Source organism: Saccopteryx leptura, chromosome 10 (assembly GCF_036850995.1).
Source record: "Saccopteryx leptura isolate mSacLep1 chromosome 10, mSacLep1_pri_phased_curated, whole genome shotgun sequence".
In the NCBI taxonomy this organism is placed as follows: Eukaryota; Metazoa; Chordata; class Mammalia; order Chiroptera; family Emballonuridae; genus Saccopteryx; species Saccopteryx leptura.
This window is the reverse complement of record NC_089512.1, coordinates 46,822,819-46,836,206: the sequence shown is the minus strand read 5'-3', so window position 1 is coordinate 46,836,206 and position 13,388 is coordinate 46,822,819. Positions and strand designations below refer to the sequence as shown.

At 42.6% G+C, this 13,388-nt stretch overlaps 1 protein-coding gene across 7 annotated transcripts in view; it reads right to left on the bottom strand.

The window, feature by feature from the left end:
* NR2C2 (nuclear receptor subfamily 2 group C member 2) overlaps positions 1-13,388 on the bottom strand; it is a 115,284-nt gene that overhangs the window by 14,090 nt on the left and 87,806 nt on the right. For 6 of the 7 annotated variants that reach the window (XR_010747248.1, XM_066351888.1, XM_066351889.1 and 3 more), the window contains 7 exons: positions 12,515-12,715; positions 9,449-9,551; positions 7,228-7,407; positions 5,501-5,648; positions 4,676-4,769; positions 2,636-2,769; positions 667-844 (listed from right to left, as the gene is read on the bottom strand). Coding sequence is in view for 6 of the 7 variants with exons in the window: in XM_066351888.1 (XP_066207985.1) it covers positions 667-844; positions 2,636-2,769; positions 4,676-4,769; positions 5,501-5,648; positions 7,228-7,407; positions 9,449-9,551; positions 12,515-12,715 (1,038 nt within the window). In the remaining variant the exon portion in view is untranslated. The remainder of the gene's footprint in view (positions 1-666; positions 845-2,635; positions 2,770-4,675; positions 4,770-5,500; positions 5,649-7,227; positions 7,408-9,448; positions 9,552-12,514; positions 12,716-13,388) is intronic. The other variant, XM_066351893.1, reaches the window with a different exon arrangement.

Genomic DNA, 13,388 nt, shown 5'->3' with positions numbered 1-13,388 from the left:
CTTAGAAGTGAGGCTAGTGGAGGGGAGTATGAGGAAGACCTATGAGGACCTCGCAGTACCCTTCAAGAATACCTGAAGTCTACCTTCTACAGTACTAGAGGGCAAGTGGTCAGGACCAGTGGGCAGACAAAGGGACCTGCCTCAGTCCATACTGGAGCCAGGTCACCATCAGAAGGCCACATCAGCTTGTCAGGGTTACCTTTAGAGCCAAATGCCACTATGAACAAAAGATGTGTGAAAATGCTTCATAATGGGCATACAGTTCTAGCCCTTTGAGTAGTACGAATGTTCATGTACATCTTTGGCCTCCTGACCATCCAGAGTAAGATCAATTTATTTTAAAAATGTGTAAGGCAACATTAAAAAAAGGCAAATGTATGTTCTTCTTGTTTCCATAAAGTGGTTATCAAACAAACATGATTTTAAGTTAATAAAACTGTAACTGGAACTAATCTCATTTTTTGGAAAAAAAAACAAACCTCACTCCTGGGGTCAGCGAACATGAAAAAATCTCACTACTCAAAGGGTTAGAATACAATATCTTCATCAGATGCCACAATATGAAAATGAGCTCGGTTCAAATTGACTTTTAAGTTGAGATCAGCTTTGGTATAGAGCCCCTCTGTCAGCAGGCTGGGGGCATGTGGTTATGTTTAATACACTCACCTTAAATGTGACGTGAGTGTCTGAAAGGAGGGGGCCTTCAACTTCAATGATGGGGGTGGACTGGTCTCTGCTGATGACATGGATGCTTCCTCCTCCACTAGTGTCTATCCCATCTGCCAGGCTTGGAGGTGAGGAGCTGTCTGTGGTATTAAGTGCTTTAGCTAAGGTATCAAATGCCCTGTGAGCAAAATTGAAGCAAGTAAGTGTTGTAAATCCTCAGCTTTTAGGGGACATGAACTCTAGCTAGATATAATTTAAAAAAACAATGCACTGGGGAAAGATAATTAAGTTCTACCTGCTGAGAGAAGGGCTAACAATGAAAGCTTCTTTGTATTGTCTATAGATCACCTTGGGCACTAAGCTACATATTACTATTTCTGTATGAAATTTTTAATTTTTTACCACTACTCTCCAAGGTAGAATTTTTTCCATTTTACAGATGTGAAGGCTAAGGTTTAAAAAGGCTAAGTAACTTTCCCAAGACTAACCACATTTTAAGTGGTAGAACCAGAATTCTACCTTAACTCAAATCCCATACTCTTTCCTTGGATCAGATCTAAGTTTTGCTATCAGATTAAAAGTGAATGTAAGGGCCCTGGCTGGTTGGCTCAGTGGTAGAGCATCAGCCTGGCATGCAGGAGTCCCGGGTTCGATTCCCGGCCAGGGCACACAAGAGAAGCGCCCATCTGCTTCTCTACCCCTCCCTCTCTCCTTCCTCTCTGTCTCTCTCTTCCCCTCCCACAGCTGAGGCTCCATTGGAGCAAAGTTGGCCCAGGTGCTGAGGATGGCTCCATGGCCTCTGCCTCAGGCGATAGAATGGCTCTGTTCGCAACAGAGCAACGCCCCAGATGGGCAGAACATCGCCCCCTGGTGGGCATGCTGGGTGGATCCCAGTTGGGTGCATGCAGGAGTCTGACGGCCTTCCCGTTTCCAACTTCAGAAAAATACAAAAAACCAAACCAAAACAAACAAACAAAAAAAGTGAATGTAAGAACCAGCACACTTGTGTGGTCAAGAGTGCACCTAGGCTCTGGCAGGTTTGCTCAGTGGTAGAGCATTAGCCCGGTGTGTGGAAGTCCTGGGTTTGATTCCCGGCCAGGGCACACAGGAGAAGTGCCCATCTGCTTCTCCACCCCACCCCCTCTCCTTTCTCTCTGTCTCTCTCTTTCCCTCCCACAGCAAAGGCTCCACAGGAGCAAAGTTGGCCCGGGCACTGCGGATAGCTCCATGACCTCCACCTCAGGTGCTAGAATGGCTTCAGTTGCAGCACAGCAACAGCCCAAATGGGCAGAGCATCGCCCCTTGGTGGGCTTGCTGGGTGGATCCTGGTTGGGTGCATGCGGGAAGTCTGTCTGACTGCCTCCCCACTTCTAACTTTGGAAAATTACAAAAAAAAAAAAAAGTGTGCCTGCTTGGCCTGGTAAGATGGGTAGGAATGGCCACTCCCATAGGGAAGGCGCAAACACAAGAGCCATGCTGCAGAGAAGAAATACCCTCAGAGGCCAGCTGCAGACATCTGGAACCAGTTAACACTATTTGTCAGGTAGTATCTACCTATCCCAATAGATGTAAGCTCTAGGCTTACTAGCTGGAAAAAATATTCATGAAAAGTAAAAAGGTTAAGACAGAATTGAGAAAAGGGGGTGAGCTATTAATATTCAAGCACAATAAACAGTGACTGATAGAAGTAACAGCTGTCCACTGAAGATGTCTCCCTTCTTCCAATGAGTTACTCAATGTCCTTTTTCACTCTTTGGAATGAAAAGCAATTTTGATTGTTTTTTTATATACGTGTTTCCATATTCCCATACTTAAAATGTGAAAGGAGACAGATATGCAGGGATATTGTGACAATTTTACAATCCTTGACTAAATAAAGGATAGGTGTCAAAATGCTGTTGCCACCCACCCTCACAATGCAGTGACTATGAATGTCAGGAGGGACTCCTCTACCCTCATGGGTTCATACCGAGTAATCTCACTTGCAGACTGGTCCTCCGGCTGCATTTCTGAAGTGTCACCATTGTTAAGGGATTCACTTAGGTTGGCAAGGGAGGTTACTACATTTGCCAGTGTGCCCAAAGCTCCCTGGCTTGTTTCAGCCTATAAACAAAAAGTATTAAGATTAAAGATGAATACACACAGCCGCACACAAATGACTCTCAGGCCAATGAAGTATGTACAATGTTGGTTTAAAAACAGCTTCTATAGGGGTATGACTACATCGGGGTGGCAGGAGGAAGATCTTTTCGGTGATAGATTAGTTCTATATCTTGACTGTGGTGGTAGTTACACAGACCTACACATGTGATAAAATGACAGATCAAAAAAAGATAAGCTAGACATCACCAAAACTTCAACTTTTGTGCTTCAAAAGACATGAAGAAAGTAAAAGACCACCCCATACACACACAAGACAACCCAGAGAATGGGAGGAAGTATTTGCAAATCATACATCTGATAATTAGCTGTCAAAATATCTAAGAAAAACAACTCTTACAACTTAAAAAAAAAATAATCCAGCTAAACAATGGGCAACGGATTTAAATAGACATTTCTTCAGAGAAGACATAGAAATAAGTCATGAAAAGATGCCCAACATCACTGGGAATATCAATCAAAACCACAATGAGATACCACTTCACACCCACTAGGATGGCTGTAATAAAAAAGACAAGACAACAAAGTGTTGGAGAGGCTGTGGAGAAACTGAAATCCTCAAACAGAGCTGGTGGGAATGTAAAATGGTGCAATCACTGAGGAAAACAGTCTGACAGTTCCTCAAAAGTTTAAACACAGAGTTACCATATGACCAGAAATTCTACTTCTAAGTATATACATAAGAGAAATGGAAACATGTCCACAAAAAAAGCTTGTACACAAATGTTAATAGCAACACTATATATAACACACACAAAGTAGAAACAACCCAAGTATTCATTAGCTGATGAATGGATAAATAAAATGTGGTATAGCCATTTAAAATCATGTTATTAATAAAAAGGCACAACATAACAGTTGCTGTGAAAACCTTTGGTAGTCAGGAGTTTTAAGGTTATTCGCACCTTCCTTTCAGTCTCAGTTTCCTCCCCACTCCACTAGCCAGTCAGTAACTGTCCAAATGTTTCCTTGGTGACAGCAATCAGCCAATTGTAATTCCCACGCCATACATACCACCATTGACCAAAGACAGGAAGCTCAAAGCCAGCCTGAAGATCACGGAGTGGAGGGCAGCTCTCTGTGCCAACCAATGGTTCTCATTTTTGCCTTTTCTTTCCCCAAAGAGGAAGCTTTTTAATGCACTAAGTGTGCACATCAATGTGCATAGCTATGGCTCTAGGGACAGCAGCAATGCCAGTAGTGCTTTGTTACCGAGTCACTCCTTTTAGAGAAGGAAAATCGAACCTCAGCTGTGGCTGGCTGATACTTCAATACTTGGATCACACCAGGAACAAGATGAGAAAGACAATGGATTCCATGGCCTGGATAAAACCCTCTTCTTTCATTATCTTCAAGGAGCCAGATGTTTCTCTTTCAGACGGACAAACATCTCTGTTCTCAACAAGTTAAATTCCGTATGACTGATTTGCCCTAGCAGTTTTAGAACTGTTAGAATCCTGGCTAAACTTGCTCCTGCTGATCATCTAATATAAAGGAACTAAAGGCTTCTGTAAAAGGCCATCTTAGGATAAATAGCTATTTTTTCAGCATGCTAGTAGTTTGCCAATGTGTGTATCAGGTGGAAAAATCTTAATAGAACCATAGAACTTTCACCAAACTGAACTCTAGACCCTGTTATAATGACTATGACCAGCCAGTCCTGACTGACTTTCTGAAAATCCATCAGCATTTCTAAAACAAATCACAGGGAGCTGAATCACATGAAGTAAATTGAGAAGCAGAAGGACATGCTTTCAACATGGTCTCTGAAAGCCAAGAAGGTGGCGCACACATTTAGAAAAGCAGTGTGCACTGCAACATAGGGGTGGGGGAGAGGGCATAAGATCACCTTGCAATCTGTGGCCAGGAGCACAGTACCATCCTCACGTATCAAAGGTTGCTGGATGTTCACAAGCATCCCTGGATCAAGAAGACCTGTTTGTCTATTTAAGACATAAAGAAACCCAGAGTAGCTTCCAACATTTAATGCACAGTATGATCATGCTCTATTTCCCTGTCCCTTCTACATCTGTGGGGCTGAGTACCAGAAAGGCTCTAACTAGACTCAGCCAGCCAGTGACTGAACAACCCCCCTTCTCTCTGCAATGAGATGTGCACACAGCCAGGTCTATAGCCTGAGACAGAATGACAGAGATGCATACCCCCAGGGCTTCTATGCTGACTGTGGACTCTGGCTGCTCTGCCAAATAACGTTAACTTGATCTTCAGAATATCATCAAGGTATTCTCAACTCTAGTTCTAGATATTTGGCTTTCTTTTTTTCCCCTCTCTCAGTTCCTTTTAAATTCAATTCAATAGATTTAATTTAAAAGAACATATAAATTAACTTGTGGCACTATCTGGGACTAGACCTTTTGTTTAAACTGCAAAAAAGTCCCAATCTTGAATTACAGAACTGTTTTCCTGTATGAATAATGCCAACTACAGGACATAATCTGAGCCCTTAAAAAATTCTGACCCATCAGCCATCCTCAGGACTATACAGATTTGACTGGAGCAACTCCAAAAAGGGTAGGATGAGGCAAGACAAGGCTGATGGCTGTGGCAGGCAGGCGGGGAGCCGTATATGCCCCCTTTCTGAGAGACATCGGTTCCTCCTCTGATCAGAACAGAGGCTGATGGTAGTGTTACCCTTTGTCAAAACCGGACTGACCTTGCTCCATCTTTATCTGCCACAAATGTGGGAGTGGCAATCAGAGGACTTCTCAGGTCCTTGCGGATATAGATTTTCTCAGTCGAAGCAGCACAATTGCTTGGTTTCTCCCGTTGTACATCAAAGGGCTTCCGTTCACTCTGTACAGCTTAAATCATAACATAAATATTCATATTTAGAGGAAAGATTTGAATCAATAAAAACCATATCCTTCATTTAAAGGGGTCTTACTTAGAAAGTCAAGCTCAATTTTCACAGTGGACTTTTCAGCCAAAGGAAAGAAAGAGTCAGAGCTAAGCAATCTCATCAAATCTAAAGGTGGTGAAAAAGAGCTCAAGAGGGTGGGCACTACCTGCGAAGAACTGTGGCACAGCATCTGTACAGCCCTGTGGGGCATACAGAGCCCTCTGGGCTTTTACTTTAATTTAGTAACGAAAGAGACTTTCTCCAGGATGAGAAATACCCATCTTCAAGTGGGTCTCTAACAGAGAGCTTGTCCAATGCCATACATAGTAAAGGAACAATTCTAACGTCCACCTCAAACCTGCATGACTTCTGCAAACTGTTTAGTGGTGTCAGTTTTCTATCAACCTAGCAACTTCTCCCTTCAGTAGTCTGGTATAAGAATAGATATGCATGCCTGGCCCGTCATGGCACAATGGACAGAGTGCTGACGTGGAACACGGAGGTTGCCGGTTCGAAGCCCTGGGCTTGCCTGGTCACGGCACATATGACAAGAAACCAGTGAATCAGCTAGAGTGAAGCAACTACTTCTTGCTCCCCCTGCCTTCTATAAAATCAATAAATGAGATTTTAAAAGAAAAATAAAAGGTATACATGCCAGAAACAACTGGAGAAAATAAAGATCTTTTAAAAGAAAGATTGAACCCCAGATCCAATATGTTAAGTAAGGTAAGGTGTTCTATTTTACAGAGGTGGCCCCTGTGGCTTAGAGAAGCTACATGTCTTCCCTAGCCTCACAGCATCTAAGTGGCAGAGCTGTAGTTTGATCTGATCAGCTTTACTTCAAAGCCTGCATTTACCCTACTCCACAGTGCTGCCTCCTGGTTTACTGGGGATAGGTTTCCACACACCATGGGAACTGAGCAACACCAGCAGTGTTGGTGCTGAAGCACTGAGCTGATCTAGGAGGTAAACAAACATGAAGCCTGAATGGATGGATATATATATATATATATATATATATACATATATATATGTATATATGTATATATGTATATATATATTTTGGTGTTTATTTTACTGATTTTAGAGAGAGGAAGGGAGAGAGTGAGAGAGAGACAGGAACACTGATCTGTTAGCATTTGTGCCCTGACCGGGCAGTAAACCAGCAACTTCTGTGCTTCAGGTCAGTGCTCCAACCAAGCTATCTGTCCAGGGCCTAAATGAGTTTTTCTTAGTATTTTTTTTTCTTTTTTTCTTTATTCATTTTTAGAGAGGAGAGAGAGAGGGAGAGAGAGAGAGACAGAGAGAGAGAAGGGGGGAGGAGCTGGAAGCATCAACTCCCATATGTGCCTTGACCAGGCAAGCCCAGGGTTTCGAACCGGCGACCTCAGCATTTCCAGGTCGACGCTTTATCCACTGCGCCACCACAGGTCAGGCTTTCTTAGTATTTTAAAGCAAGATTTGGAAACCTTATTTAATAGACTCATGTTCACTTTCTCCCTCCTTGTTAATTCATGTGGCTTCTTTATACTGCTACTCACATTCCATTTTCATGCCCATCTCTAAGCACTTTTTCAGCCGGCAAAACTGACAGCGATTCCGGTGGTGCTTATTGATGATGCAGTCTTGGTTGCTCCGGCAGCTGTAGGTCAAATTTTTCCTTACGCTCCTTTTGAAGAAACCTTTGCATCCTTCACAACTGACAGCCCCATAGTGACGACCTAAAAGGATAAGGAGTGCATGAAGCAGTTCACCAAGAGAAGTGACCTGTCATAGGCCCTGTTCTTTATTTTTTTTTTAAGATTTTATTTATTGATTTTTACAGAGGTGGAGGAAGTAACGAGAAGTATCAACTCATAGTTGCTTCACTTTAGTTGTTCATTGCTTGCTTGTTGCTTGTCGTATGTGCCTTGACTGGGCAAGCCAAGGGTTTCAAACTGGCAACTTCAGTATTCCAGGTTGACACTTGATCCACTGCACCATCGCAGGCTAGGCTCACAGGTCCTGTTCTTAAGACAATGTATATAGTGTCAGATGCCAGTGCTATGTGGACAGCCACAGATCTGGTCATTAAACATGGAGCCCAGGTCCTTCACATAATTTCTCTATAATCTCTATAGCATCTCTGGGAGGTCATGATTGAAAAACTTAAACCCAGACAGGTGACATGACACCTGGTAAATGGCAACCCTCTACTTCTCCAGTCAAGGCACACACAAGAAGCAACTACTGCAAGTTGATCCTTCCCATTCCTCCTACTCTTCCTCTTTCTCTCTCATTCCCTCTTCTAAAACAATAAAAATCTTTAAAAGATTATTTATAAATTATATATATATATGAACAGTTGTATTAAAAGAATCTTACTATGTAAGCATTATTTTTCCTTCTTTGCAGGTATTTCCTTGAGCTTTCTGGCCCTTAGAGAGGTCTCTAATATATGGAAAAAATGGCACTGTGACTAGGTTGTTCCTATACCCCAGAAGGGATGGACAAACAGGGAAGCTAAGCAGATCCTGTGCCCTTTACCTTATGTTCATGCTTCATTCATTTGTTCAAAAGTTTGCAGAGTGTCTCTCCTTGCTGAGCAAGAAGGTAGGGAAATAGAGGAGGGGTCAGACATGGTCTTGCTCTAACAAAAAGAGCATATTCTGGTGGGAAAGACAGGCCTTTAAGAAACAAAACAGGCCTTTAAGAAAGCAACAAATGCTCATCAAGGTCTGTATAAAAGGGGGATGAGGACAGAGGAAGCAAGGTGAGGGCTTCAAAGGGGTAGGATGGGCTAGGTTTATCAAGAAAGGGGTGGGAGCAGAGGCAGGACACCTCTCATAGGGCAAATGGTGTCATAAGCTAGGAGGGAAACTAGAGCTTCTATAGATGCTTGCCTGATACTCTCTTCCTAAGAGGCTTGGTCCAGACTCCTTAAAACAAACAAACAAAACTACAAAGTGTCCAAAGTCCCTTTGAATTTTGTGACCACAGAATAACATAGAACCATGCAGCCACCACAGAACTCAGGCCTGTGGCACTAGTATCACTGGAACTGGACATTTATTAAATATTTCTCCATTCCTTCCTCTCTGCCTCACTTATCTTCTACAGCCTTCAGTGTCAGCAGGCCAAAGTCTGAACTTTTGGGCTAGACATCATCTACATTCTCCTTGTACCCATCATATATGTCCAGGAGCTTTTCCCCAAAGACACCGTAAGTGTGGACTTCAAACTGAGTCCGGCTCTACCAGCTGGAATGCCCTTCTGCTTTGCCTGACACAACCACATTCAACCTCCAAAGCTCACAGATGTGACTGCCTTTGGGGGCCTTTCCTAACCTTGAAACTGCAGCCAGAATCACATGTGTCCATCTCCTCCATTTCAGCAGTCTATCACACTAGGTTACAGCGAAGGGATGACAGAGACAGTTTATGGGATGAAGGAGGAACAAATAACACATCTTGTGAAATAGCGAAGCACTGTGCAAATACTATCTAGATTCAAGAAAATGATTACTTTCTTAGTAATACATATTCAGTACTACTCAACCATGATTTACAAATCACAGAAATAGTTTTCTGACTTTCCTGTTTGATTCTAATAATCTTGCAAACTGGTTTGCTTACATGTATCATTACCACAGTAAGAAAAGTGGGGTTCACGTTCTGAAACCTACAACCCTATAGAAAATGTTCTCTCTCCACCCTCCCCCCACTGATTTGGTCTATAACATTGGTCCATAATGTGCACCTAGCATGACCTAGGGTTACTTACCAGAGGCTTTGTCACCACAGACCACACAGTACTCTACCACCTGGGGTCGCTGGACATCAGCCTTCCCCAGCAAACGCTCCACAGAAGCAGAGTCTGTGACGATCTAAGAAGAATCAGGAAACAAGCAGGATTCAGATTAAAATCTAGATAACTGCTCTAGCTGGATAGCTTGGTCAGTTAGAACATTGTCCCAATACCCCAGGGTTGTGGGTTTAATCCTCGGTCAGGGTACATACAGGAACAGATTGATGTTTTTGTCTGTCTTCCTTCCTCTTTCTCTATAATCAATAATAATAAAAAATAGATTACTAAGCAAAGTAATGGTTAACTATAAATCTTGGGTTTTTAAGCAGGACACCTCTCATAGGGCAAATGGTGTCATAAGCTGGGAGGGAAACTAGAGCTTCTATAGATGCTTGCCTGATACTCAGGAGAGATGATATGGGAAGAACTGAAAAAATTCCACGTGACCACTTAATATGACACCCAGAATGGCCCTGCTGCTTATCTGAACTGCACCTCATCATTGGAAGGGTTGGTCCAGGGTCAAGCACTGGTTTTCACTTATCTGCTCTCCTATCAGAGCTAAGTGGGGAATCACACACAGAAGACTCGATATGAAAATGCCGAAGGTCTCCCTGGTTGCCTCTCTATACCCATGAAACAACTTAAAAGTATGCAGAAAGGTACATTTGGCAGAAAAATAAACTGCATTAATGAAGTAGGTCTCTCATTGAGGCAGCTGGGAGTAGAATAACAAAAACAGGTGACTTCCAAAACCTGCTATTTTTTTCACTTGTAGGTGACTTTCCATGTGATAAACAGTGCTACTCATCTAGAAGAATATGTAACTGATACCAACATGAGAAAGTGAAAACTGCCACCGTTAAAAAATGTACCAAATATAAGCCTTAGAATGATATATGTGCATGGTTGGAGGATATTCAGAAATCATTACGTAAAACACACCGCAAGATCAACAGCCATCCTTTCACAAATAAGTAGTAGTCTAAATAAGCAGTGAAGGCCCTGGCTGGTTAGCTCAGTTAGTTCAAGTGTCATCTTGAAATGCCAAGGTTGTGGGTTTGATCCCCATTCAGGGCACATACAGGAAGTGGCCAATAAATGCACAACTAAGGGGAACAACAAATAAAATGCTTCCCTCTCCCCACCTCTCTCTCTCCCTTCCTCACTGTTTCTCTAAAATCAATCAATCAGTAAAATTTTTTATAAAGCAGTGAGGAATTCTGACTTTAAATGATCAGAGTGTATTGTGAGAAAGGAAGGACGAGGAGGCAGTATTTACTAACTGCACTATGCAGTGTCTCAAAAGCACATTTCTGAAAGTTGAGCATATTGGTGTTCTAAACCCAGCTCTATCAGAAGAAAAAAAAATCCTTTCCATCCTTAATTTTCTCCATAGTAGAAAGTCCACCCCTAAACACATAGATTCTTAGCAGCATTATTTGTAGCATCCCAAAGGTAAAAGCAACCCAAGTGTTCCCCAACAGATGAAGAGATAAAGTGAGGTATATACATACAATAGAATGTTATTTAGCCTTAAAAAGGAAAGAAATTCTGATACCTGTTATGATACAGATGAATCTTGAAACATTACGATAAGTAAAATAAGGCATTCACAAAAGGACAATTATTCTAGGATTCCACTTACATGAGGTCCCCAGAGCAGACAAATTCATAGACAGAAAGTAGAATGGTAGTTGCCAGAGGCTGGGGGTGGAGTGGGGAGGATGGAATGGGAGTTAGTGTTTAATGGGCACAAAGTTTCAGTTTGGGAAGATAAGAAAGAGTTCTGGAGATGAATGGTGGTGGTAGTTGCACAATAGTGTGAATGTACTACATGCCACTGACCTGAACATTTAAAAATGATTAAGATGGTAAATTTTGTTATACTTTACTACAAAATTTAACAAATTAAAAACAAACAAAAATATAAATTCTATCTAACTTGACCCTGACTAAACACGTTCCATGCTTGGCCACAATGGGACACTGCCCTCACGTGTCTTGTTCCTTTAAGTGTTGAGCTAGGAAATTCAGTGCTTCCCAACAACCCTGCTTTCCTTCAAGCCCTGCTCTTCCCCTTCTTATTCCTGCCCTTGTGCCCACCCCACCCTGCCAGAGCAGGGAGAAGCAGGGCAGAGATGGAGATGAGAGCAGAGGGTCTCAGAAACAGCAGTTCAAAGGGGCAAATGTGGACACAATGAAGAGCTGGACCCAGCCTGACCACCTTGACATGGATAAGGTGAAAGTTAGAAACAAGTCAGTCTTTGTCTGACTGGTCAGCCCCAAGTAGTATCCCTAAAATATCTTGGGCTAAGGGCTGCCACCATGTGGCCTTGGTTAAAAACTAAGTGGCCTCAGTGCGGCTTGCTCGTAACAGTCATCCTGTGCACCACTAATTTTGTCCAGCTCAACTCTCACCCCATCTAAGCACTATAGCTGGCTGCCTTTTGGGTCTTGCCATTCATTAGCTGATTTTTAAAATTAATTAATTAATTAATTAATTTATTTATTTTTGTAATTTTCTGAAGTGAGAAGCGGGGAAGCAGAGAGACAGACTCCCACTTGTGCCCAACCAGGATCCACCTGGCAAACCCATCAGGGGGCGATGCTCTGCCCATCTGGGGCATTGCTCTGTTGCAACTGGAGCCGTTCTAGCGCCTGAGGTAGAGGCCATGGAGCCATTCTCAGCACCTGGGCCAATTTTGTTCCAAGGGAGCCTTGGCTGTGGGAGGGGAAGAGAGACAGAGACAGAGAGAGACAGAGAGAAAGGAGAGGGAAAAGGGGGTGCTTCTCCTGTGTTCCTTGGCTGGGAATCGAATCTAGGATTTCCACACACCAGGCCGATGCTCTACCACTGAGCCAATTGGCTAGGGCCTCATTAGCTGATTTTTTACTTTACCCAAAGCAGCAACCTGGCATGTTTGCCAGTCCCCAAAGGACCTTCCAGAGATGGATTTGGCCTCCAAGGCAGAGGTTAGAGTCAGGAACAAGTCTAGTAGCAGAAGTGTGGAAAGTAACCTGTCAAAAGGCCTTACTTACCTGAATCCTGCCAGGGACGAGGTTGTCCGAGGTGGTGAATATGAGCTGCTTGGCACTAGGTGTCTCTGGTGACGCCAGGATCACCTTCCCAGTTCCAGCTCCATCTGGGCTGGTCAAGATGAACTGCTGCTTGGGGGATCCAGAGGTGTCCACTGCGGTGACTATCTGAATCTTCTGTCCTGTCTGCTGGTCTGTCACAATCTACAAGACACAACATGGAGGCTGCTCTCACGGAGCATCGTGCCACGTATGCACTTTGCAGGTGATGCTCAAAGTGGTGACTGCCCAAATGCTGTCCTGGATTCAATGCTGGTCCAAGATGCAGTTTCACCAGTGCATAGTGAAATGAGAAAAAACCCCAAAGTGAACTTTTCAGAATATAATTTTCATAAAGCTAACTTTATTCTAGGATGGTATCAATCCCACTATTTTTAGGATTAAGATGTCTTTTGGGGGTAAGGAGAAGGGGAATTGGTAAGTACATTGGTAATGACAAGTACAGTTAACTCTGCTGAACGGTATATTTGAAAGTTATTAAGAGAGTAGATCCTAAGAGTTCTCATTGCAAGGAAAAAATACATTCTTTTTCTTTTTTTCTGAATCTACATGCAATAATGAGTGTTAATTTACAGTGTTATCATTTCACAATACATGGAAGTCAAGTCATTATGTTGCGCACCTTAAACTTATACAGTGCTGCATGTCAATGATATCTCAATAAAACTGGAAAAAGAAAAGCCTTTTTAGAAATAAAATGAAGACAGTAATGAATAGTAGGTGATAGGTTTGACTTAAAAAATAATTTCCTGGTTCTGGGCCTAATAAAAAATGTAAACAACTTTTTTGAAATAATGCTGACCAACAAAATAAAAAT